Source organism: Neocloeon triangulifer, unplaced genomic scaffold, assembly GCF_031216515.1.
Source record: "Neocloeon triangulifer isolate White Clay Creek 2 clone unplaced genomic scaffold, ASM3121651v1 ptg000001l, whole genome shotgun sequence".
Classification (NCBI taxonomy): domain Eukaryota; kingdom Metazoa; phylum Arthropoda; class Insecta; order Ephemeroptera; family Baetidae; genus Neocloeon; species Neocloeon triangulifer.
The window spans coordinates 6958192-6984626 of NW_026775544.1; the positions used below are offsets into that span (position 1 = coordinate 6958192).

A 26435-nucleotide genomic window follows, 5' to 3' on the forward strand; every position below is an offset into this window, starting at 1 on the left:
TCGAGTTTTGACCAGCAGGTGGCAGAGGCGTCTTGTTATGGCCACCCAAAAGCTTTGTTGATGTGCCCCCGGTGGAAAAGAGGGGAAATTTGTTTTGTGGACCACGTGAGGGGAATGGTAACACGCCCACGTAGCTCACACCACCCGCAGGCCCGTTCTCCACCCCGGCGCTGTGCACTTTTTTGCCAAAACAGACAGAGAGAGAGAGAGAAGCAAGAAGTTTGCAAGCGGTCCCGATTCACTTGCTTCCTCGCAGATTGTAAGGAAAAAGATGTGAATTCGATCATATCCTTAGCGCATCTGTGTGTCTTTACCTGCTTCAGGAAGAGCACGAGAGGTAGAAGAGGCGGTGGGGTGCGATACATTCATAAACTGACGTCCTCAGAAGCTTTGCCCTGCATTCTCGCGCGGGCGAATCCTTTGACAGCGCATAATGGTGTAAACCTCGCCGGCCTGTCGGAGAACGGAGGAAGGCAGATTTTGGAATTTTCAGCAAGCAACTGAAATACATAATGGCCGAGGCAGCTTTTACACCTGAATATTCTGGTAGCAAACTATTGGCACCACTCTCACATTACTGTGGATTACCTTTGGATCAGGTATTATAGTGATTTTTTTTTTATTAAAATTAGTTGAGCATCGCCCACGCAATTTTTTCTATATTAAATAAAAATGAAGAGGTTTTTTAATCCAGGCTGTTAATTTTTATAAAGATAATTTTTTTATTCCTCGTTAGTAAAAATATTTTTTTCACACAAATAATATTCTTTCTTCTTTCATTTCTTTTTCTTCTCTCTGCGTTATTTTATAGTAAACAATATTGTTAACCAAACATTTAAAAAATCATTAATTATTGGCATCTCACTCATGTACATAAATCAGGCGCAGATTCGAAAGTCCCGTATTCGTGGTCTCAATATTATTTACAGTTGTGCACGAAAGGCAAAATAGATTTTCAGAAGAAAACAAATCTCTTGTTCTAGTATATGAAAGAATGTTTGAAGAAACATATCAATGTAAATAATAGTATTATTAATATCGATGACTGGCTTGCGCGTGCTTTGCAATGTGAATTCTCTTGGGTGACAATTTGCTCTCGCGGTCAAGTGTCACATTTGGCCAGACTCGTTGACAAATAATTCAAATTGAGTTGATTGATATTCATGAATACTTCAAATCACAGTATCGCCGCAAATAAGTTTGCTTTCAAGCTCCGTAGATTCACCATCGGCCAAGTGAAAGTTTGCCTGTTTAGTGACCCGGTCCGCGTGACCTTGCGCAAGCGTCTTCTTGTGAGAAAAAAATAACAAATTTTGAAGCAATCGGGAAAACAATAAACACAACAAAAAGCTAATAATATACCCTGGCTGTAATCACCTTGCAACCTTGGCAAGACCACGAAAGTCACCCATCCGAAAATATTTTTTGGTGTTTCACATTGACATACTCAAAAACGAATTTTAAGATTTTTTAATGAAAGAGCGCAATTTTTATTTTGCTTATTAGCTCTTTCCTTCATTGGGATTATTTTCTCCGAATTTATAATGTTAACAGTATAATTTGCAGCATTTTTTTCTAAATAAAAAGTTAAAAACAGAATTTGTATTCCCTCAGTTGTTTTTCACAACAAGGATGAATCATTTATGGCCTAAAATGTGTGGACTTTACGTGGGCTGATGCTGATGTAGAAATACCACGGAATTTCCAAATCTTATAAGCACATCAAATAATTATTTAATATGCATTTGCAGTTTAGATTAAAATTAAGTAAATTATAATTATATTAAAAAATAATGAATATTTTATTAATTGTATTGGGGTGACTTTAAAAGATCTGCCTTTCGTTCAGGAATTACAAATTATTTCTTATCAGTATAATCGTTATTGATACAAGCAGAAGATACATAAATTTGTGTATTTTCTTATTTTTAATTAAGATTTACTAAATTAATTATTTGTCTTGATTAGAAACGTAATTAATTCGCCTCAAATTGCGGAAGACGCACTTTCAATGTCAGGGAGAAAGAACTACCGCCGACTGCATTTTTCATCACACACTTTATGGAAGGTCAGCAAGTCTGCGCCATGCTATGCTCGAAACTTGCTGCTCGAACACACCTGGCACACGTCATATATGCGCGAACAGGAAAGAATTGTCCGGCGGCTCGCATTTCCCAAGCGAGTCACTTGACTTTTCTTCGTCCTCTGTCCATAATAAATCAAAAGACCGGGTCAGCCCATTTTTTTAATTAATAGATGGATGGATAGGGGATTGGGTCAACACAAAATAAATAATAGTTCGCGCTCTTATTGTGGTTCATTGACACCGCGCTGGAATTTTTCTTGAGAATGTGTGTACGCCGCACATTGGTTTGAATGCATGCCAAGTATACAGCAACGGCGAGTACTGTCTTTTCACTTTTGCGTGCAATTTTTTTCACTTTAAAATATATTTGTTTGAAAAAAAATAAGTGGATGCTTCAAAATAAATTTTTGCTAATCTGACTAGCAAATTACTGCTAATAGATTTTTTTTTAAATATGGAAATTACCATAAATAGTTAATGCGGTGGTTAATTGTTTCTTGTTCTGTTAACCAAGTCAATTTCACTTAGTTTATGTTTGAAATATTGTGCAAAAATTGCGTTTTTCCTTAAAAGCGAGTTTTTCGGTGTCGTCAGCGTTTTATCTTTACACCCTGTCATCTGATAAGACTGAAAATATTGAGGATTGTAAACAAATCTTTATCTCCCTTTCCTGTGCCAAAAGAGACAACAGTACGCACACTGTACTAGACATAAAACGTGTGATAAGAGTTTACTTGACAATTGGTGGATTCCGACGTGGCGTGATCCACTCTAATGATCTCACTGCTTTTTGCCTCCTTTATTTGCTCTAGGCTAATTTAAAATTAGGCTCACTGGGCGTGGTCAAACAGGGTCTTAAAGGTATTGCGAAAGATTCGAGTTAAAAGTTGGAAATAGATTCTGGAGTATTATTGCACTTTGTGATTAAAAATAGTTGCATGAGTTGGCTACTTGTCATTACTTAGGAAAGCAAGGCTGGTTAAAAGCACACGCAACTTCTTCAATTTATGGTGACGGGAGTAAAAATTTTCACCCCACTCGTCGTGAATTTACGACACTGCTTTTAGCTGAACATGATAAGAATATTTATGATTTGAAGTAAAAATTTATCTAGCTGCATTTTGTCTTTCAAGCACATTTTATCTGTCATGATAATATGATGTGTTTAAAATGGTTTAAAATAAAAAAAAATTAATGGTGCACATCTCTGAAAAACACAAAATAATATTAAATTAAAAATCTATAATCCTGGACCCAAAAAATATATTATTCTATATTTATATATTATACGCATTATTTGATGTAGAGATGTACTGCTTAACTGCTTTTAAATTATAATAAATTTCTCTGAAAATTTACGTACTAAACCGCATTATTTAAATAACTACTCAAAAACATACCCTTAAAAATGATTTTTTTACAGACATTTATTTTAAATATGATGAAAAAAAAATACCTTTCTAATTTAAATAAACTATTCCCCATTTAATTTTTGCTTACAAGCGTTTTATTTTGTTTGCAGATCAATTTTGTGGCTGGTCTTGTTTGCGCCTTGTTATTAGCACCCTTTCTGCGCACCTTTTTACACCCTGCAAAAGTTTCTGCCACCACAAGGCACAGGGTATGTCTGCTATTTGGCATTGCCCTGTCGTGGTTCTGCTATGGCAAGTGAGTCGATATTTTGCAAGCGACGCCTCAAACACTGCTGGTATTAATTTTCTTTGCTTTAAAGGAGAACGATTCATATATTGGGCATGCCCACCATTTGTTACATCATGATGAAAGTGCAGGGACCAACAACCGCCCATAGGTGAGTATTTTTCCTTCCTCTCATCCACCCTATAAACGACACACACCTCTGTTTAATTATTGTCTTTGCCAAAATAATATCTAATTGCGTAAAATAATAAATTTTCAGGACTGTCCTTTTCATTTCACTTGTCTACTTATCATTGATACACTTGTATCATCAATTCATTGAGAAGAATTTCTTCTCGGTTGATGTGACAGGTTTGTTGTAATCTTTTCCTTTCTAAATTATGCAGTTCATTTTTAATGTTTTTTAACAGGGCCGATGATGGTGGTCACTCAAAAAGTCACATCACTTGCTTACTCATTGCATGATGGCAATGTCGAGAAGAAGGAGAAGTTGAAACCAATGCAGGCTCTTCATGCAATCAAGTAAAATCGGCATAAATATTGTGTGTTAAGCCAAAGCTGAATAAAATTTTTCTTTTACAGAAATCTTCCATCTCCACTTGAGTATTTCAGCTTTGTATTACAATTCCAAACCATTTTGGCAGGCCCACTGGTCCTTTACAACGACTATCATAACTATATTCACGGAGTCGCTCTTGCTGAATGCCAATCTTTGGCCAGTGTAAGTTATGAGAATAATTTATTTTGATAAGACATTTAGAACAATGAAATTTTAGCAAGGAAACAACAGCAAGTTCAAAGACAGCTATGTAGAGCCATCACCTATGAAAGCAGTTCTGAATAAGGTAGCTGGCAGCATTTTTTGCCTAGTATTTTTCTTGTGGATGATTCCACTCTTCCCTATTGGCAGAGTTAAAGGTCAGTTATTTTCCAAATGAACTATGGCAATATTTTAAATGTCTAAATTTTAGATGCAGAGTTTCTGACTACGAAAGGAGTTCCAGCACAAATTTTGTACCTGATAGTGGCAACCTCGTTGGTGCGCCTCAAGTATTATCATGCATGGTTATTGGCTGACGCCATCTCCAATGCATCTGGATTGGGCCTCAGGGTTCCCACAAATCCAAAAGAACAACCCACCTGGGACCTTATTTCCAATATTGATGTCATTGGATTTGAAGTAAGTTTTGATCTTTTCTTTTAAAATACTACGTGCCAAGTTGGAAGTTTTTGGAATGATGTGGTGCAGATTGTTAATTGTTTCTCTTTCCTGTGACTCAGTTTTTTGTGCCTTCTATACGTCTTAACTGAAATCTCTCGATCTCTGTAATACATTTTGATCATAGGGATCATAACCTTCTTTACTATATAAATTTTACTTGCAAATCTCAACTTTGTAGGCCTAACTTTAATTTTTGTACTACCCTTGACTGAGAATGCTGTATAACTGCATGTAATTAAATGTTCTCATTTACCTTTCATATATGTTTTGCAAACCAGTGATTCATTGAATCGGTAAGTAATAAGTCTCTTTTAATCGACACATTTGTTGCATTTATAACCCGTTTCTATCATGCTTGTATATGTTTTTTCAACCATCTTGTGGCAGTTCAAATAAATAAATAAAATTTTTATTACCAGTCGGGAACTAGTCTCCGTGATTCCGTTTCGGCTTGGAACAAAGGCACTTCAACTTGGCTCAGACTGCTAGTTTATGAGAGGAACACGAAGATGCGCACCTTGCAGACTTATATTTTAAGCGCCATTTGGCATGGATTCCACCCTGGATATTACCTGACTTTCCTCTCTGGTGCTCTTTTCACAGTTGCTGCAAGATCGGTATGATAAATATTTAAATTACCTATTTATCGTTAATGGAAAACTTATTTTTAGGCAAGGAGGTGTCTACGTCATCACTTCACAGGCTCTATTCATTACAAGCAGATGTACGATTGGACTACATTCTTGGCAACTAGAGTGCTGATGGGCTACGTAACCTTCCCTTTTGTACTTCTGGAATTCTGGCCATGCATCCGAATCTACAGTCACATGTACTGGTGGTATCACCTGTTGGCCGCAGCTGCCATCATGATCCTGCCTGTCTTGATGCCAACTGCACCTTCTGACTCCAAAACTGGAAAAGCAGCACGCACACAGGAAGAAGTTAAACTTGCTGCTGGCCTCGAAGACCAGGACGGTGATCTCATTTTAGTCCCACCACCAAATCTGTCTCCCTCAGCCAGACGACGTCACCTTCTCAGAGACGTTGTGCTGGCCGACTCAGGCAAAATGCTGAAGCTGAATTCAACTGCTCTCGTCACAGAGTGAAATGGGCCACTGGGAGCTCCAGGTTGTGAGCTGATTGTTAAAACAATTCAAGTGCATGCTTCTTTTTTTGGAAAATTAAGTAGTCCTCAGAACAAAATATCAAATATAATTTTTGTAATCAACTTTTTGAGGTAGTCATTAACTTAAGAAAGGACCAGTGGATGTCATTGAAGGTTTAAATGGCATCTGATCATAATACTTAAGTTAAGGTTCCTCGCAGAAATGAATATGAAACCCTCTTTACTGATGTTTATCAAACTCTACACTTAAATATATAAATCTAACAAAATATTTCACAGTGTTTATTTATTAAAAGTTGCAAAAACCTAAAAGAAAAATAAGAATAGGATTCATGGAAACAGAAATGTTTTTTAAAAATAAATTTTTGCCTTTAATATCCTCGTCGGAAAAACCTACAACTGGCTACAACCCCAATCGTTTTGGTGTCCTTCTAGGTGTTCCTGGATCTCGTTTGCCCAGTTCAATCACCTCCGCTCTGTTAATAACCAAAACAATTTTAAGCATCAAAAACATCAATTAAGAATGTTTTTCTTACTTCCTAATGCTTGCCAGATGTTGCCGGTCTTTCTCTTTCTTGCGTTCCTCAATTTCCTCCTGAGCCTTTAACATCTGATCCTCCATGGTCTGTTGATGCACAAGGGCCAATTGTCGTTTTTCTCTGCCTGACTTACCACCTTGCTTAATGGAGAAGAACATGGGCCCTAGTTCTGCTAACCATGTGCCTTCCACCGCAGTGACACATTGCATGTATTCCTGCAAAATAATGAAAGTTTAAGGCTTCAGTTATAATGAATTTCCTCACCTTTGCTGTCATGATGAGCTCATGATAAACAACATAGTCTGGCGTGAAGCCCATTCCAAACAAGGCTGATGTAGGGTGCAAATGGCAGGGCATGCCTGTTCTGCAGTTGACATATTCACCAATTCCTTTGAGACGAGCTGCTTGATGGAAATAAGCAGAGCAGATGCATTTACGAATCACATCCCAATCTGTGCCACATGAGACGACTCTCATTTTGTGCTGTTCCATAATGTCTTTCAACTGTTGACGGACTTCTCGAACTTTCCTCATAGCTTTGATATGAATGAAATGCTCGTTAGCCCAACTTGCCGAGTATCTGAAAACAAAAAAGTGTTTAGTTTGGCACATCTGAGTCATTGACACATTTGAGTTCTTTACTTATTCATTTTCCATTGATTATACACATTTAAATAGGTTAAATGGTCAGACTCTGGAACTTGAAACTTCTCTCGGACCCCATCGGCTTCTTCCTCTCTGCCCTTAGGCCTATAGAAAATTGACGGAACTGACAGCATGGACACTGCAAATATGAAAATTAAAAGTTGTTGCAAAAAACATAGGCATTTCCTTACCAATTATTAAAATGTCAGCAGAACAACCCATCTTCTCGGAAACGATCAACATCTGGCATAGAGGAGGATCAAGTGGAAACTCAGCCATTTGCCTGCCAAGTGGTGTCAAGCTGCCAGTGTTATCGAGAGCTCCCAAAATCCAAAGTTGATACATTGAATTTAAAATGTTGTCTTGCGGAGGAGGGTCCATGAAGTGGAACTGCAGTAAATCCTGCACTCCAAGAGACTTCAGAAGAAGAACGGTATTGGCCAAATTTGTTCTTTGAATTTCAGGTACTGTTCCAGCAAGGAGCTCCTCTTTGTACTGCTTGTCGGTATATAATCTGAAGCATTGCCCTGGACCTGTACGGCCAGCCCTTCCAGAACGCTGATTTGCATTGGCCTGGCTGATTGGATAGATCTGCAAGGCGTCCATACCAATACGAGGATTGTAGACTTTCAGTTTGCAGTAGCCAGCATCCACAACAAATATAATGCCATCAACTGAAATATCAAACATGAAAGTTAACGGCGCTTGTAACAAAAAATGAGGGAATTTACCTGTCAACGAAGTTTCAGCAATATTTGTAGCCACAATGCACTTTCTGAGTCCATCAGGTGCCCTTTGAAAAATTTTTGCCTGTAGGTCAGATGGCAATTGCGAGTAAATGGGCAAAATAGCAAGTTGGGGAGCATTTTCAATTTCCCCCAAACGCTCAGTCAGCACATCACAAGTCACTTCAATGTCCTCTTGGCCAGGCATGAAGATTAAAATATCTCCAACAGTTGGTTGAAGGTGCACCTGGAGAGCCTGCTTGACTGCTGCGTCAACGTAATCCTCAACAGGATTTTTGCTGTAAACAATCTCAACAGGGAAAGTGCGACCTGGGATCTTAAAAACTGGGACATTTCCAAAGAACATGGCAAATTTGGTTGCATCCATGGTGGCCGAAGTGACAATCAATTTGAGATCTGTTCGCCGTGCAACAACCTATTTAAAAAAAAAAATAGTAAATTTGAAACATAATAAATTCAAATATTTACCTCTCGCAGGAGGCCAAAAAGAACGTCAGTCGAAAGGGACCTTTCGTGAGCTTCATCCATAATGATTGCGCTGTAGTGGTCTAAGTCAGCCTCTCTGAGGGATTCTCGTAGTAAAATACCATCTGTCATGTATTTAATGATGGTTTTCTACGATTGAAAAAATATGTAAAAAAAATATTTATTTCATGAATAACAACTAAAACTTACATCAGAGGTGCAGTCTTCAAAGCGGATGGCATATCCTACCTCTTCACCAAGGACCGTTCCCATTTCATCACTAACTCGTTTTGCCACAGACATTGCAGCAACTCTCCTCGGTTGTGTGCAGCCAATCATGCCATACTTGGAGTAACCATCTTCATGCAGATACTGGGTCAATTGAGTTGTTTTTCCACTGCCGGTTTCACCAACCACAATGATGACATTATTCTCACGAATCACATTCAAAAGCTATCAAAAGAAAAAAGTTTAATTCATTTTCACGGAACAAATTTATTTTGAATGTAAATAAATTAATTAGTGATTAATTGTTTATACCTCTTGTCGAACAGCAAATGCAGGAAGGTATCGTCTTTGCTCTGTAAACGTCTTCTTTTTTGCAAAATCGCTGCTTTTGTTCCCGGGATCGTCCTTCATATGCTGAGCAAACTTTTGGTCTGTACGATAGTCAGTTTCATCTTTGTCATTCAACCTCTCATCCTATTAGATTAAATAAGAATCAATTAATTTCATTAGGAACCCGCTATACACCTAGTTGTGTTTAATAAATACTCTATTTATTAATTTAAAAAAAAAATATATATTTTCTCATTTATTATTGTTACCCGGTCTTCTTCTTTCTTTTGAACACCCATGATGTTTCCAATATTTGTTCCAGCCAATTCCCAATGTTTCTTTTGAGCTCTTCTTCTTTCTTTTTGCTCACGGAATGCACGAACAAGCGCTGAACCTTTTCTAGCAACCAACGCCATATCTGAGGTTGGGTCCTGGTCATGAAATTAAATTAATACATTTTTTAAAACAATTGTAATAATTTTGATCATGAGATCAATTCAGGGTTAGAGGTACGAGGAAAGAAATTTCCTGGGGGTGGGGTCTTTATTTCCTTCGACACCCACCGAAACCTCTGGATTCTTACCTTTACTGGGACAACAGGCTCTGGTTGCTTAGTGAACACAATGCGGCCATCGAGAAATGGAGGGACAATGTTATGCACTAGCAAATGAACTCTAGCTACGCTCTCTTCTTCAAAGTCCTCATCTAAATCCACAGCTTGGACAACTCCGGATGTGAGCATCCTGTTTCTCTCCCAAAGCTCATTGTCCTGAAGTAAATTGATTAACATTTTCAACCACAAATGGATTCAAAGAATATTTATACTTTATTGATTTGCCGCTGCTGAGCTGACATTCTTTTTATTTTCTTCTGCTCAAGCTGCTCCTCCCTCTTCTTTGTGTAGTCTTCCGACACATTAGAAAAGGGATTGTGAGCATCATCGTAACCCTCATCCATTTGATACCACTCTCTGTCAAGTCGTTTCTGCTCATCTTCCCAGTCTTCGTACTCTTCCCAATCATTACCATCTAAATTTTTAAAATATAACCATTTGGCGTAAGAATTACGTTTTATTAAACTACCTCCTTTCACTGCTGGTGTGGCACCAGACTTTTTCTTATCTCTTGCCCAAGCGTTGTACTTATGAGTTGGAGTTGGCATGGGGGTTTCATCTATATTCCTCTTCCAGCCACGTTCTGTGCCTCTCTCAGACCAGTCAGAATGGTCCCTGTGAGAACTTGGAGTGGGAAAATCCCATGTTGATTTCCTTTGGCCGGACGGTTCGTCTTCATCCCAGGTAGACCTGGAAATATTTAGGATTGAATTTGTAGGCTCTAAAATGCATTCAAATGTCCTGATTTACCTAGATAAATCTCTAGCTCCTCGGAATTTTGGAGTTTCTGGCTCATCCGAGAATCTTGGGGTACGCTCTGATCGATCGGACCTGCCTGATCGTTCTGATCTGTAGCTCCGTTCTGACCTGTCTCGATCTCTTCTTCGATCTGCACCAGAAGTATTGAAGAAAAATACATAATTAATAATTACTTAAAAATTTTACCTCTATCACGATCTCTTCTGTCTCTATCTCTTGACCTTGGTTCATCGTCGCGTCTCGGTCGCTTCGAAGAGGCATGAATTCCTTTTTCCTGATATTTGCTTTGTCTGCCTGCTAATCGTTCTTTTGCTTCACGTGAAATGCCACCCGTATGTGTTGGGGTTTCTTCATATTTAGAACGGTAATTTCTGTTGTAAACATTAAATTTTTAACCAAAATATAAAATACAAGCAAATCAATAATTATGGTGGAAAAATTATTTCTGGTCTTCAGAAAACTCAAAACTCACCTGTCTTTCCTGTCCGTCCTTTTGTTTGCTTGATCACCTTCTTGATCATCATTCTCACTTTTCAATGTGGGCTTTTTTTCTTCGTTTTCTTTACGCTTCAAAGCTGAAAAACGCAAAGTTATTTAAATATCAATCTAAATAGGAATGTACGAGAAATTCATGTTCAGCTTCTTACCAGCGAGTTTGTCGAGGCCAAGAAGGGATCCGGACGTAGGCAACATCGGCTTTTTAAAGTCATCATCTTCAGGTTCACTTTTAATTTTTTTCTTGATAATCAAACCACCCTTTTGCTCAGAATTGGATCCTTCGAGTCGGTAAACCGATTCGTCGTCAACATTGAGTGCCGCCATAGCTGTTTTTGTTTTATGACTGTTTTGTTTTTTCAGTTTTCCCACTTCGACACGTGCTGCAGCGCGAAAATTTGAATCGAACATGGCTAATCTGCGAAAATCCACCAAAATATTATTATGAAGGTTCAATATACTCGACTCGATAAGGGTGTATTTATGATATTGAAGCTCAAACTCAATCTTATATAAGATAAAAATCACTGATTATTGTTGAAAAAATGTTCCAAATTTCAGTAAGTTTATTTTAGTTACAATGACACTTCTATAATATAATAATAGTTCAAATTTAGAAAAATGTTGTGAGAACTAGTTAATAGAAAAAATTGCGAAAGGTTAGAAAGTTGTATTTATTTATCTTGCTTTTGAATAATTTGATTTGAAATTTTTGAAGTTTAAAATATAAACAATCTGATTTTAAAAATCAGACAAATAAAGAAGTCATTTTAATACTGATTTTATTTCATATTAAAACAATTAAAAATAGTACACAATATAAAGGTATTTATTTTGTATGGTATACTGTATGGTACCCTAGAAAAGTATTACAGGTGCTTGAGCATAATATTATCATCTGTAGCAAAAAATATTAAAATGATGTAATATAATATTGATAAAAGATTCAGTAAGAAAAAAAATTGGATTAAAATACTGGCAAAATATTGTGCAAAGTTAAATGAATAAAAAATACTGAAGTACAGTTTTAACATCCAACTATAAATTAAATGAGGCAATATGAAAATTTACGCCCTTTATTGTCCCTCTTTCTATTACTTGCACTTAAAAATTTTTGTTACCAAACTAACAAATCTCGACACAAATTGCTACCCCCATACCCCCACCAACGCAAAGAGCAGCTACTCCTTTTTTAGAACCAGTCCTCTTCAAGGCATACAGCAATGTAACCAGCACACGGGCACCTATAAAAGAAATAAATTTTTTTAAGTTCAACACATAATTTTTTTACTCACCAGAGGCACCTATGGGATGGCCCAGAGCAATAGCTCCTCCGTTGATATTAACTTTACTGTTATCAATGCCCAAATCTCTAGCTACTGCAATTGACTGAGCAGCAAAAGCTTCGTTAAGTTCAAATAAGTCTACTTCTTCCAAAGTCCATTTGGCTTTTGCAACCTTTAAACAAACAAGAAGGTGTTAAAAAATTAACTATCTATTCTTATGAAAAAGCATAAATACATCGCTTGTGGTAAATAAATTAAGGAAAATAACATACAGCTGCCTTAACTGCAGGCACTGGCCCAATTCCCATGATAGCTGGGTCGACTCCAGCCTGAGCAAATGAAACAATTTTTGCAATAGGCTGCAATCCTTTTGATTTGGCGGCACCCTCGTCAGCAAGAACCACAGCAGCTGCTCCGTCATTGATTCCTGATGCATTTCCAGCAGTTACAGTTCCGGACTAAAATTTAATAATTTTTATAAAATGCAAAAAAAGATTATATAAAACCTGCCTTGTCAAAGGCGGGTCTGAGCTTGGTCATGGCCTCTAAGGTAGCACCGTGTTTAGGGTATTCGTCAGCCGAAACTAACTTTGGTTCTCCCCGTGGGACAGGCACAGAAACGGTGATCAGCTCTTGGTCAAAGTGACCTGCTTTTTGGGCAGCTTCAGTCTTTTTCTGCGATGCCAGTGCCATTTGATCTTGATCCTCCCTAGTGATTGACCACTTCTTTGCCACGTTTTCAGCTGTGATGCCCATGTGGCAGTTTATGAAGGCATCGGTCAGTCCATCGGACAGCATCGTGTCTACCAACGTTGCGGAACCCATCTTGACGCCTGTCCGAAGCAACATAGCGTGCTGCGCTTGGCTCATGCTTTCCTGGCCTCCAGCCACCACAAAATCGCTCGAGCCACTCAAAATCGATGCAGCTCCAACGCCAACAGACCTAGTAGATAGTGAAGTTAGTACAGAATTAAAACTCTAGATAACTTGAAGCAAACCCACTTTAGTCCAGACCCGCAGAGCATGTTGATGGAGTAGGCTGGCACAGAATGTGGGATTCCTGCGTTCACTGAAGCTTGTCTTGCAGGATTTTGCCCCTGGCCTGCACTCAGAGCCTATTTTTTTTATGTAAAAAATTATTTAATTTTATTGATGGAAAAAAAGAAAAAAAGTACAAAAATAAAATAATTCACGCTTACTTGGCCCATGATGACTTCATCGACAAGGCTGGAATCCAGATTTGCTCTTTTCAGCACCTCTTTAATTGCAATGGAGCCCAAATCGTGTGCTTTCAGCGTAGAAAGTGCACCGCAAAACGAACCTAATAAATAAAATTTTTGAATGAGAAACGTCATATAAATATAAGTATTTGCTCATACACATATCTATATTTTTTTTTTAATTTGAAAAAACCCCATTAACAAAAAATATTGTCAAAACCTCGATTATTGATCAATTTATTAAAAAAATTTTCATAAATAAATATATTTATGTATGTATACACATAATGTTTATTTTCACTTAATCAATTCAAAAAATTTAAGACGATTTTAACTGTGAATAGGTTCAATTGGGTTCAATGCATAAACTGAATTTCTGATGATTTTAACTATCTTTTGAGAAGAAGGTTGTTTCTATTATTTGGACCTACATACATTCTACGCCATAATGACAGATCCAATAAGAACATGAATAACTATTTGTGATTATTTTCAAATATATCATAAATCTTCAATTTGCTCATACCTATGGGCGTTCGGGCTGCAGACAAAATCACAACTTTTCGTTCCATCGTCTCGGACTGCACTGTGCACTGTGTTTTTTAAGTATGAAGGATATTACCAATGCAGATTCTTCTTGCGGTCTCTTCAAAAGAGACGGGGCTTGACGCTTGACCTTACTTTTGAGACGACTGGAGCCTCATTTCTTCTTCATTCACAAATTCTTGGGTAGAGGAAGCGACCCACTAGCAACGAGAGTGAGAAGAAGTGAGTCGATTTCTCTTTTCTCTTCGACATCGGTCGGCGTGAGGAGCGCGTAGCCTACAAAAGAACGAATATTTTTTTATTATTATGAGCGGATCCTCGTGTTTAGTTTGCCTGGCCAGCTGATGAAAACAGCGCCGCTGCAGCGCTCGCGGCAGGCAAGAGGGTGCGGTGGGTTTCCTTAGATTAATAGCATTACGTCATTTTAATTTTGTACAAAATTTAATTGAATTTTTGATATTTTTATACAATAGTAAAAATTATGGTTAGCATACATAATCTACAGAATTAATAAGCATTAAATCAATATTCAGATCATTGCAGAATATAAAAAAAGTCTTTACTCAGAAAAAGGTTAATAAAAATTATCTTGATTAAAATTCGTTATGTGATATTCAATTTAACGATTAACAATATCAAAAGTAAATTATAAGATAGAGTACTTATTTGTTTATTCATTGAAAAAATATAAAATCAGTAAGTTTTCGACGCGATATTTTTCCAACAAGAAGAGTCGTTGTTAGATAATTTAATATCAATGCACAAACCTGCCCAAACAGTTTTTTTTAGATCCCGCGGTAAAGATATTTTTAGACTAAAATCCAAATAATTGTATGACACAAAAATTTAATTTAAAAATGATTGAAGAGGGGTAAAAATTATTTTTATATCTTGTAATGAAATTTTTTATTTGACGAAAGTCTTAAAAACATTATTTTAAATTTAATTATCATAAAAAAGTTTTTGTTATATATAATAGCGAAGAAAAGAAAATTGTTGAACAAAACGGCACACAATAGTAAAAGATAATAATGTTGCCAGGCTAAAATTTCAATGTTTTTAGGGTTACATTTTTTAATTTAATTGTGTGACGTGTGACATAAAAGACTTTCCAAATATATAAAATAAATCGGTGTAAATATAGTATTCCTCTGCTGTATTTTGCTAATTGACAAAAATGACATACATACATTTTAAGCACGAAAAGTCATCCGAGTGATGTATATGGGCAGATAAGGCCCGGTGATAGGTCCATTTTTTTGCGACATAAAAAACATAAAACATAAAAAAGGTCTCATATTCGCCACGGAATTATAGTAAGCCTTATTGCATAATTTATTCTTCACTGCATACATTTATTGAAAATAGGAAATAAATTAGTTACACGGAAATAAAGACTGAACTGATAGCAAAATCTGGACTTTGGCAATTAATTAATAATAATTAATTTATAAATTAAATACATGCAATGATTTATTTAGTAAGAATAGCAAAAAATGTTTTAAAAAAAATTTGTATCAATAATTATTGTAATTATTATTATTAAATATTATTTTTTTCATTCTCCGCTTTATTCATATTAATGCTTTAAACTCCAAAAGCAAAAAGCAAACGAGGAAAATGATTGCTTACGCTTAGAATTTTTAATGACGTTTTTAGCGGTTTTGGACCCTTTAGTCTCTAGTCCCTTCGTTGTTTTGTGAGCAATATGCATTTTGCAAATTTGACGTACCTCGCAGGTCCTTGTACTCCTTGTTGCCCGTGCCCCGCGGGCTTGGAAAATGGGTTGGGTTGGCTAAAAATTTTGTTTAGCGACGAAGAGCCGACTGCACTGCCATCTGGTATCAGAGACTAGCAGGATGTTGACGTGTATCTTCTGTTCAAAATACCTTCTCTGAAAAATGCATATTTTTGCCAAATTTCTCGTGCTTTGCTCGCTCTCAGTTTTCCTGTTAGTTCACGCTAGAATCTCCGACCAGCGGCTGTGCGTCGATGAAAATTGCTCAGGTGAGTAGAGCTCAAATCGGGCCGAAAAATCCAATGTTCACTCTACCGTCCAGCCCCTTTTGCTGTATCACCTAAGAGTGGCCTGCTGGTACCAGATTTGCTTGTTGGTGACGAGACGTTTTCGTTGTTTTTCGTGCTTCGTTCTTCGTTCACAAAATTAATCCATATTTTTTCTGCTCTCCAATAAACTTAAATTAATAATAGAATTTTATAATTCATATCTCCTGCCATAATAACCATAAAAACCTCGCAAATGAAAAATGAATGCCAAATTTTTTTTTATAATTATTTACGTTTCTTGTTCGTTTTGTGTAACATAATTATTATAATAATACCTTATCATTTCATATCAATTATATTTATTTAATACCTAAACTGATGACTAAAAAAATATATACCTGGAGCCAGCCTTGAGCGTAAAAGTATAATTTATCGAGGTGGTTTTTTCACTTTTTTCCCTTGCAATATTTTATTTTTCTAGGCTTTTAAAATTTTCCACGCCCATAAATTTATACAGTGTGGCACACAAATCATTTAATATTGTGACAGTTATTTTAAATAAATCAATAAATATTTCGATATGCTCACACAAAGGTTCTTTGCTATGGTATTATTGCGACAGTACATAAAACAATGCATGCGTGAGCAATGTCTAGTCCACGCAGAAACCACTGAAATGCAAAGAAGAAAGGTGATTTGGATTTTCACATTCCAAGCAGTGCTCAACAAGTGAGATTGAAACCTTGGAAAGTTATCAGTAGGCAGCATATAGCTAATTTTTTAAAGGGGAAAAACAAAAGCCATCGCAAAAGCACTTTCGTTGGCATGCTCTAAATATATAATTTTTACTATCGATTAATCATTATCTTAAAATTTGTAGCTTATTCCATAATTGTTTGCAGTGCCTGTTTCGATAGCACGGTCAGTGTTGTCTTACAACAGCGATGACGCAAGGATCCTCTCCTTCAAGCCTTCAGACAAGATCGTCATCTACAGCAAGTCAGCTGGCAAGAACACTGACCTTTGGGGTGCAGAGGTGAGCAGTTTAGTTTTTAAATAAAATCCCTTGAATTACTCTAAAAATTTTAATTCATATAGATCGACGGAAAGCGTGGTTATGTGCCAAAAAGCTTGATTAGGGAACAAAAAATCCTGAACAGCAATCTTAAGTACACAGTTCCTACAGAACTGGGCCTGGAGCAGTTGGCCCAACAAGCAGAGAAAGCATCAGCAGATGAAAATAAAGTTGACGAAGTCACCGATAAGCCTTTTGCTCCCACACCTTTGCCGGACGCTAATGAAGAAACAAAAGGTATTTATTTTTTTAAATTTTTTTTTTTACTTACAATTATTGAGATTCTTTCAAACTCTTTTTCTATTATGTTTTAGAAGAACCCAATGTGATAGTAGTGGATGGGACCACAATTTACATGCCGGAAGATGCCGAAATTGGCAAAACCGTCACTCCTGTCGAACAGACTAGGCCCCCACCACCACCCCCTGACACTATTCCACCATCACCACAGATGACAGCTACAGCAACCCCACCAACTGAAGAAGAACCAGCTGTAGAGCACGCAACACCAGAGCCTGAAACACCTCCTCTTGAAGAGGAAAAGGAAGACGACGAGCTTCTGAATAAGGATAAAACTGACGGAGTAAGTATGGAAGCAGTTTCGGAGCCACCCGAGTTGGCGAAGGATGATTCCGTCATGGAGTATCTTAGTGACACATTGACTGGATGGTTAGAATCTAGTGGGGATGGAGGAAGTAAGGAAACAGTAGACACTGGGCAAGAAGAAGTGGTTGGGGAGATGGAAGAAACTCAGGAGCAGGCAACTGAGACTGTGACCCCAGAGCCTCCGGAAGATAAAACTGTGGATCTTTCCGAGATCAATCTCCTCTCTGCAAAAGCTAGCATTCAAGAGCAGACGCCAGAAAGTGACTTGGAGACTCATCAAGAAGAAATCCCTACAGCAAAACAGATTCTTCCAGAGGAACCCCCAGTTCAGACAGTACCAGACCCTTACCAAGAAACAGTAGATGCTCCGTCTTCAGATGAAATAAATTATCAGTATTCCAGTTACCCTAGCATCACTCAACCAGAGCATGATATTCCCATTCCAACGGAAAATATTCCAATTGAGGAGGACGCAACTCAGTCAATTGATTCGGCTGAACAATTATCTTCATCGGAAGTACCACTTTACAGCGAGGAAGTGACAACAGAAACTACCTTCAATTCAATCGAAGAAGTTACATCTGAGGAGACAGCTTCTGTGGAAACAGAAAATTTGAAGTTAGTAGAAGTTGTTAAGGATGAAGATATAACTTTCAGTCCTTATCAAAACTATGAGACTGGTCAAGTCATCGAGGACACAATCACGGTGCCCTCAGCTCCCGTTGTAGAGGAAAATGACCTCCCAGTTGTAGAAGAAACAACAGATCCATATGTTGCACCAGCAGTAGAGGAATCAACTACTGTCCTGCCTCAGGTCTTGGAAACATCAGAGAGTGAGAAGACAGTTGAAGAAACTATAGAAAATCCATCTGATGATGAGACTCAGGAAGAAGAAGTAGGAATTTTTGCCGATTGGGTTTACAATTTGTTTGGAAGTTCAAGTAAAGAAGAGAAGAAAATTGATGCAACTCCTGAGGAGGTCATCACAGAAAAATTGCTGGCTGAAGAGGAACAGCCTGCTGAAGAAGGTCTATCAACGGGATCTTGGTTCTGGAGTTCTTCTGTTGCGCCAGATGAGCCTGTGACTGAAGAGACAGAAAAAGGTATAATCATTTACTAAACCTAATTAATTTATTTGGTTAAATTTGAATTGAAAGAATGACAAAATTTTAACACATAAGCGCACTAAAACGCACATATAACTGGTTTTAAATATATTAAATATTATAATTAAATATTTAAAATTGCAATGTTTTGATCATTACAAGTAAGCGCATCAACTTTTTATTTTTAGCATGCGACGCTGTCTCATGCGGCAACATTGGCGTCACTCCAACCCAGCAAGCAGAAGTACCAGCTGACTCTTATACTCACTATCCACATCAGCAGCCCCATTCAGAAGTAATAAATTGATAAAAGAGATGCGGTAATTTTTAATATTTGCCCGCAGCAGCAAGTCTCGGCCATGGACTGGGATACAGTAGCAACCTCTGGCACCCTTCTATATTTGGTAATCACTGCCATCACTGTACTTTTGTTCACCCTCGGTCACTATTATATTGAGGTAAAGCCAAGAAAATTTGCATCTTATCTTTTGTGCTCAAAAATGCTGATGTTGTAGAAAATGAAACGAGATGGAGCTTTAATATCAAAGATCAACAATCTGCAGAGGGAGCTAATGGTTTCAACAAAAGAGTGCCTGATTTTAAAAGAGGACCTTCAGAACACAAATGAAAAGGTTTCAATACAAATTTAATCTGTAAAAGTTAACTGTGATTTCTAAACAATATCATTATAATTTGCAGCTTTCTGGCATTGAAACTACCACTACAGACTCATCAGAAGCTATACTTGAAATAAGGGCTGAGCTCGTTGAATCACAGGTATGAATTTTGTGTAATCTGGGGGTTGCTTTCGGGAAATGCATGCTTGCACATATTTCAAATTCATATAAATTGTTTGTATTTCATATCTTTCAATTCACAGTGCCTTTTCTCTTCTTTCACTTCTGCATGGTTTGCCATTTTTGGTATCATGTTTTCAAATTAATTATTTTGTGCAAACATGTAATTACCCACAGAGATTATGCGAAGAACAAGAGGAGCAGATTAAGTCTTTGGAATCGGAACTCGAAGCAGCCACAGAGGCTGGCCTTGAACTAAATAAAATGCTTTCTGAATTTCTATCAACGCAGCGAGGATCTCAAGATCTCGTCAAAAGTGTTGAGCTTCTTCAGACTCAGCTCAACAAGCAGCAAGCAACCATCAGCTCAATGAACCAAGCTCTGAGTGCAAAGACCGAGGAGGTAATTGTATTAACATTAACTCTTAATTATTATTTGTGACAATGGGTATTTATAACTATTTTAGAACGAGAAAGTCAAAGCGGAGCTAGATGCCTCGAATGAAAAGATTTATGAACTGGAGGAGGAAATTGCAAGCATGACTGATTCATTAGAAAGAACTCAAGGAGAAAAGAATGCATTGAAGCAAGAATTAGAGGAAGCTTGCAACACTCTTGCCAATCAATTGCAAGAGGTGAATAAATTACAGTCTACTGATGGTTTATTCTAAAAAAAATGATCGTACAGGCCACTAATCTGCGAGAAGTAGAGGTAGATGCTCTGAAGAAGAAATTAGCAGGAAGCGAAGCTAGTTTGGCTGAATCACAAAATTCTTTGAAACATAGAAATTCTGAACTGGAAGTTCTCAGAGAAAGCATTGGAAAGTTGGAAACAATGAGTGATGTAAACTCTGATAAAGGTCAGTAGATTCAAAGAAGTTTTCATCCTTAATATTTTTTTCTTACTGCAGCAAATAAAAAATTGGAGGCCATGTTGGATGTAAGTAAAGCTCAGGCTGAACTGAAGCTGCTGAGGAGTGAGAGAGATGTGCTGAAAGAGAGACTGCAGTGTGAGGAAGATGCTAGACAGCTATTGGAAGACCACGTCAGAGTAATCAAAGCTGAAGTTGAAAAGCTGCACGAGCGTGGAGAAGCAGCCGAGAGAGAAAAGCAAGACGCCCTTACTCGTCTTGAGGTTCTCTCCGACTACTTCAAAGAAAAAGAAGCTCAGTTGCAAAAGTAATATTAATTAGTTTACTTAAAATAAGAGTTCTCAAATGATTGTTTTTGCAGGGAACTTGGCTTCCAAGAAGCGATCTGTGTCAGGAAAAATGAAGACGCAAGCTCAACGCAGACCAGAATCAAGTCATTGGAGGAAGAAATCGAAAACTATAAGTAAGCAGTCCTTTCATGTTAAAAAAAGAAAACCTTGGCTGCAAGCTGTTTGATATATTTTTCACCATTCAGATGAGGTCTTTTTTAACTAATCTAATAATATTGTCTGTAATTGCCGCTCGCACAAATATTTTGCGGCTACAACAACCAAATTTTAATATATTTATCAGGGTTTGCAAGTGGTCACTAATGTCGTGTGTTAGTTGCAATGATATGCGCATCCAGAGACAGAACAGTATAGACTTTCCCAACATAAAAAACATCACTAACAACAAGTTCAGCAAGCAGTGGCCTCCTCGCCCAGCAACGCCTGTCAAAATTGTCCATCATTCACCTGTTAAAATTACTGGGTACTTTCTTAGGAGGCTCGAGTAGATTGGTGCTGCTTGGAGTAAATTGTTTTGCTAGAATATAGTTTTGGTTGCGAATACTTATTGCTGTGACTACTTGATTTTCTGATAAAATAGTAAATAAATCATTGTCTTGTTTTCAGAACTCAAAATGAGACGTTAAAACATGAAATTATTGACCAAGAGAGAAGCCTTAAAGGTCAAATCAGTACGCTGGAGAAAAAAGCACATGAAAATTGGGTAAATAATTTGTGTCTTTAACAAGACAGTGCATTGTGATAAAAAAAATTTCAGATCGCTGCAAGACAAGCAGAAAGAAAATTAGACGAAACTAAGCAAGAATCGAGTACACTAAGAAATAGGTATTTTTTTGTTTAGTGTTAGTAACATGCAATCAAATTTATACATTGTGTTTCCAGACTTACCATGCTAGAGAAAGGCACTTCTCTAGTACAAAATGGTGAGGATGGAAAGGGTGCTCCGTTAAGTAAGTCATTTCACCTTTTATGCTCACACATTAGAGATTTTAAACATAACAAGAAGCCTTAAATTTGCTTACACAAATAATACAGTAATCCGATTTGTGGAAAAAAATCACGATAACAAGTTGCCAGTTTAGAAGCAAAACCCTTAAGCAGTAGCAGAAGCGCTAGACAAGTAGTTAAATTCCTCTCCTTATAACAGGATCGATGGAGAGCAATGGGGGTGAGTTACCAACCTCGCCAGGCCTTCACATCGGTGACTCGCCAACCCCGCACTACATGTTGCCTCCACCTCCGCCACTGAGTGCCTTCATGCCTCCTCCCCCGCCCCCGGAGTACATGCAGTCACCACCTCCACCTTTGCCTCTTTACCCTGACCGGCGGCCGCCTCCTCTTGGGCGAATGAGCTCACCACCTCCTCACCACTTCTCGCCTCCACCTCCGGACCGCTACAATAGCTCGCCCTATCGCCCACGCTCCCCTGCTTCTGACCGCTCGCTGCCTCGCTATCGGTACGGAAGTAGATCGCCATCGCCACCCCCGTATGGGGGCGGCAATCACGACTATCCGCCCTATCATTCTGCAGGCAGACCTTGGGAGGAGTCTCGAGCTGGTTTCAGGCCCGTGCCCAGGGACAAGGAACTCAAAGGTGAGCAGCTCTTTTTGTAGTATCTATTGGCTTTAGTTGTTAACAACTTCATGTGCATGAAACGGGCATGAATATTTTCTTCGTTTTTTGCTGCTCTTTTTCACCTGAGAAGGGCGAAAGAAATTCTCCAAAGTTCGGAGCTTTTGGACTTCTTTAGAAGCATCAAAACCATAAAAATTAAGGTTGCTGTCATTTTTAATTTGTCAGTAGCTTTTCAAATTTTTGTCTGCTTTTGTTTTTTTTTTTTAATTTTCAACAGCAACAATTTTGTTTACATCCACCTTTTTTTGTTATCATAGAATTAAGATTACTTACTTTGAAGTTAGTTTTTACTTGAGCCCTTAACCCTTTGGTAACCCTTTGGTAACCCTTAATTACTTTCAGTAGATGATGATAAATCCAAATGATTGCTATGGCCCTAATTGGCCCTTACCTGCTCCTTATCCTTATTTTTTGGTATGTGTTAATACAATCTTCCTCTTATTTTGTTTTTGACTTGCATTATGAAATTTTTTGGATTATTTGATTTTAAAAAAGTGGCCTTTTTAGGTTCTACTGTGAGTTCTGGTCATTCGTCCTCTGACTCTGTTGGTAAATCTAGCAGTCATCGTAGTGGCAAGAGAGGAAAATAATATGAACCCTTCATTTATGCTACTACAGTTGTTCCTGTGATCCCATTTAGTTTCCATTGCACTCGGTCCAGCAGTAATTTGTCCATATCATTTCAAAGTCAAGAATTCATAAGTTTTTATCTATATTTTATAAATAATTTTCTTACCGCAAACAATTATTTTTCTTCCAAATAATCGAACGAGAGAGTGCAATTAATGTTCGCAGAACTGTTTGATTGGAAAGAAACCCACAAATAATACACTTTTGCACCATAAATTTTGTGCTGCAACTTTTGTACTGAAAATTAGAGGGTATGCAATGTACATTGATTGAAAGTGGAAAATAAAATTTAAAAAGTATGTTGATTACTTGTGGTTCTGTTATGTTGCCAGTTATGAAATTTTAATGATGATTTGCTAAATGATGTAAGAAGTTTGGATAATTGAATAAAATAATTTGCAAGGTATGATGATAAACATGAATTTATATTTCCTCATTCATCTCATAAAACAAAACAGTTTTCATTGCTAACGTATACATAATATTGCCAATGCCTTAATTTAAAACAAAAAACATTAAAAAAAATCATAAAAATTAAAATGAAATGTGGATATCAAAGTGTGATGATTCCATGCCAAAAATTTCCCACTTCAATTATTTTACTTCTTGAAGTTTGACTACAAGAGAATATGATTTAATATTATTAAATATTATTAAGTGTATTAAATACACTTTTGTCTTCAAATAAAAATGCTTATTTTATTGGCTAAAGAGGAAATGTATCCATTGACCGATATTAATGAAAAAATTAAAAAACAATTATAAAATGTACAGGTTGGCCCATAAGTAGTCCGTGATCTTTGACAGCTCGCCACGGGCGAACCGTTGGTCGAATTTGAAAAATCTGCACAGATTCTGAAAGCCCAACTTTCTACAAATTTGCCTGGCTTAGTAAGAATTTTGGCAGAGTTGAAATTGTAATTGTTTTAAAAGGAAAACTAAAAAATGAGAAAGTGCCTTATGGGACTTCCCATATAGCAGCATTATGAGTGTCGGAAGTTCAAAGTGAAAATCATGTTTTTTAGGTAAATCGACCCTCCTGAACACGAATCCGTGGTCGGTTTTTTGAAATTCTCATTATTTCTAATTTTGTCCCTCAATTTGCAAATATTTGCAAAATGTGCCAAAAAAACTAACACGTGGAGATAAAAATCTGAAAATTGCTGGAGGGGTGGATCTTGAACATAGCAACAACGTAATTTTTCCATACTTGCTATTTTCCGGAAAATTGACCATTTTCACAAGGGGTCCACGTTTTGGTCGATTTCCCGATTTTTATGGGAGTTAAAAACAAAACTTAAAGTGATTCTGAAAGCTGATTAAATTTCCTATCTTTCTTCTGTGAACATTAACTTTCCAACACTGGCTGCTTTTCCGGAAAATTGAAGAAAAAAATTAACTTATTTTTCCCAGAGAGTATGCAACCCGCAACAGAAAGTCGAAATAGCCAAAATGTAGCTTGATTCTTTGGCAAGACACCCCTAAAATTTCAAAACTTTTCCTCCAGCCGTTTTTCCGCAATCGCTGATTTTCCCGACCCCTTTTGGGAAAAATAAACCTTTTCCGGAAAGGCATGTGTGATGCATCATTCGATTATGCACGTCAAGGAGATGATAGAAATGAATTTTTATCAAAATCGGTTTATTTTTCAAATTTTCAGAGCAGATTTTGTAAATTAAAAAAAGTTCATTTTTCAAACTGCTCTGAAAATTTGAAAAATGATCCGATTTTGATAAAAATTCATTTCTAGCATCTCCTTGACGTGCCTAATCGAATGATGCATCACACATGACTTTCCGGAAAAGTTTTATTTTTCCCAAAAGGGGTCGGGAAAATCAGCGATTGCGGAAAAACGGCTGAATGAAAAGTTTTGAAATTTTAGGGGTGTCTTGCCAAAGAACCAAGCTACATTTTGGCTATTTCGACTTTCTGTTGCGGGTTGCATACTCTCTGGGAAAAATAAGTTAATTTTTTTCTTCAATTTTCCGGAAAAGCAGCCAGTGTTGGAAAGTTAATGTTCACAGAAGAAAGATAGGAAATTTAATCAGCTTTCAGAATCACTTTAAGTTTTGTTTTTAACTCCCATAAAAATCGGGAAATCGACCAAAACGTGGACCCCTTGTGAAAATGGTCAATTTTCCGGAAAATAGCAAGTATGGAAAAATTACGTTGTTGCTATGTTCAAGATCCACCCCTCCAGCAATTTTCAGATTTTTATCTCCACGTGTTAGTTTTTTTGGCACATTTTGCAAATATTTGCAAATTGAGGGACAAAATTAGAAATAATGAGAATTTCAAAAAACCGACCACGGATTCGTGTTCAGGAGGGTCGATTTACCTAAAAAACATGATTTTCACTTTGAACTTCCGACACTCATAATGCTGCTATATGGGAAGTCCCATAAGGCACTTTCTCATTTTTTAGTTTTCCTTTTAAAACAATTACAATTTCAACTCTGCCAAAATTCTTACTAAGCCAGGCAAATTTGTAGAAAGTTGGGCTTTCAGAATCTGTGCAGATTTTTCAAATTCGACCAACGGTTCGCCCGTGGCGAGCTGTCAAAGATCACGGACTACTTATGGGCCAACCTGTATATACCTCACAAAGGTGCGCTACACACGCCCTGTCTTTGTCAGATCAGCGTTCTAGGAAAGGCGACTTAATAAGAATAAGAGCGTCAAATTAAAAATTTGACTCCGTCTGGTTTTTAAGTAGTCGACGATCATGGTTTTTAAAGGCAAAAGTGTCTTTGCCTTGGGCAAAATTTAACAGCAGCTTGCGAAAGTGACACACTTAGTTCTCTCCACGTGACGCGCGCTGGCTCGAATGAATGAATGAAGGGATCGTCTGGTGAGTGAACTTTTCGCTCACTCACCTGTGCGTATTAGCGTTTTTTTTTTTTTTTTTTTTTTTTATTATAAAACCGACCATACGTCTGGCCGAAAGACCCGACTATTTGTGCAACAGACCGTCTTCATTATTTAATTAATAGCTTTATTGCTTTCTTGGAAGTATTAATGAATTTCACACGAGCTGTAATAAAACCATTAGCGAGTGGCGTTTACTGAATGCAAACTATTGCATTATTGAGTCATCCAACCGGCATACTTGCTATATGTTTTTGTGTGTAGCCATATCTGTGGGTATCGTTTCTCCAAAGAAAAGATCACTTTTACTTGATGCTAGCAGGATTGCCAAATATAGTTTTTAATTTCAAAAGTAAAAATTAACAATCTCTTTGAAAATCAAAGGCTACGCAGTAAGTGAGGTCTAGTAAAAATATTCAGTTAAGAATTTTTATTATTAGGCTAAAGGTCAATAAAAATGTATATAATTGGAAATTCTGAAAAAATTTTAGTGGTCAATATAACTTCAGTCTGGAGTCTGGACC

The 26435-nt window shown here is 37.2% G+C and overlaps 4 protein-coding genes across 14 annotated transcripts; 2 read left to right on the plus strand and 2 right to left on the minus strand.

The window, feature by feature from the left end:
- Positions 1 to 100: 100 nt before the first annotated feature.
- Positions 101 to 6364, plus strand: LOC132201826 (lysophospholipid acyltransferase 6). Of its 2 annotated transcripts, XM_059628330.1 has the most exons (11): positions 101 to 259; positions 324 to 599; positions 3609 to 3754; positions 3819 to 3896; positions 4005 to 4096; positions 4156 to 4267; positions 4328 to 4466; positions 4522 to 4663; positions 4717 to 4925; positions 5387 to 5584; positions 5639 to 6364. In XM_059628330.1, exons 2-11 carry the CDS (start codon positions 513 to 515, stop codon positions 6071 to 6073), a joined length of 1638 nt encoding a protein of 545 aa, XP_059484313.1. In that variant the 5' UTR covers positions 101 to 259; positions 324 to 512; the 3' UTR covers positions 6074 to 6364. The 2 variants fall into 2 exon arrangements, with proteins under 2 accessions (XP_059484313.1, XP_059484322.1); XM_059628339.1 differs by having other exon boundaries at positions 196 to 599.
- A 62-nt stretch (positions 6365 to 6426) lies between these two features.
- On the minus strand, positions 6427 to 11247 carry LOC132201805 (pre-mRNA-splicing factor ATP-dependent RNA helicase PRP16). 2 transcript variants are annotated; one of them, XM_059628304.1, is made up of 17 exons: positions 11066 to 11247; positions 10891 to 10993; positions 10605 to 10789; positions 10410 to 10548; positions 10129 to 10349; positions 9872 to 10074; positions 9630 to 9815; positions 9316 to 9477; positions 9029 to 9190; positions 8699 to 8941; positions 8492 to 8638; positions 8009 to 8438; positions 7469 to 7951; positions 7275 to 7416; positions 6897 to 7212; positions 6630 to 6847; positions 6427 to 6569 (listed from the first exon to the last, which is right to left on the minus strand). In XM_059628304.1, exons 1-17 carry the CDS (start codon positions 11238 to 11240, stop codon positions 6497 to 6499), a joined length of 3588 nt encoding a protein of 1195 aa, XP_059484287.1. In that variant the 5' UTR covers positions 11241 to 11247; the 3' UTR covers positions 6427 to 6496. The 2 variants fall into 2 exon arrangements, with proteins under 2 accessions (XP_059484287.1, XP_059484279.1); XM_059628296.1 differs by having other exon boundaries at positions 9872 to 10349.
- A 462-nt stretch (positions 11248 to 11709) lies between these two features.
- LOC132194907 (acetyl-CoA acetyltransferase, cytosolic) lies at positions 11710 to 14305 on the minus strand. The gene is made up of 7 exons (XM_059616535.1): positions 13946 to 14305; positions 13399 to 13520; positions 13202 to 13314; positions 12710 to 13142; positions 12472 to 12657; positions 12209 to 12371; positions 11710 to 12157 (listed from the first exon to the last, which is right to left on the minus strand). The coding sequence occupies exons 1-7, from the start codon at positions 13989 to 13991 to the stop codon at positions 12039 to 12041; spliced, it is 1182 nt and encodes a 393-aa protein (XP_059472518.1). The 5' UTR covers positions 13992 to 14305; the 3' UTR covers positions 11710 to 12038.
- A 1486-nt stretch (positions 14306 to 15791) lies between these two features.
- Positions 15792 to 23280, plus strand: LOC132194445 (transport and Golgi organization protein 1). Of its 9 annotated transcripts, none has more exons than XM_059616082.1 (20): positions 15792 to 15972; positions 16875 to 17008; positions 17071 to 17284; positions 17362 to 18756; positions 18948 to 19054; positions 19104 to 19217; positions 19275 to 19391; positions 19459 to 19536; positions 19734 to 19958; positions 20023 to 20190; positions 20244 to 20415; positions 20467 to 20734; positions 20789 to 20890; positions 21094 to 21240; positions 21384 to 21480; positions 21535 to 21602; positions 21660 to 21727; positions 21925 to 22371; positions 22756 to 22827; positions 22909 to 23280. In XM_059616082.1, the coding sequence occupies exons 1-19, from the start codon at positions 15867 to 15869 to the stop codon at positions 22776 to 22778; spliced, it is 4050 nt and encodes a 1349-aa protein (XP_059472065.1). In that variant the 5' UTR covers positions 15792 to 15866; the 3' UTR covers positions 22779 to 22827; positions 22909 to 23280. The 9 variants fall into 9 exon arrangements, with proteins under 9 accessions (XP_059472065.1, XP_059471982.1, XP_059472229.1 ...); XM_059615999.1 differs by having other exon boundaries at positions 22921 to 23280; XM_059616246.1 differs by having other exon boundaries at positions 22759 to 22827.
- The last annotated feature ends 3155 nt before the right edge of the window (positions 23281 to 26435 follow it).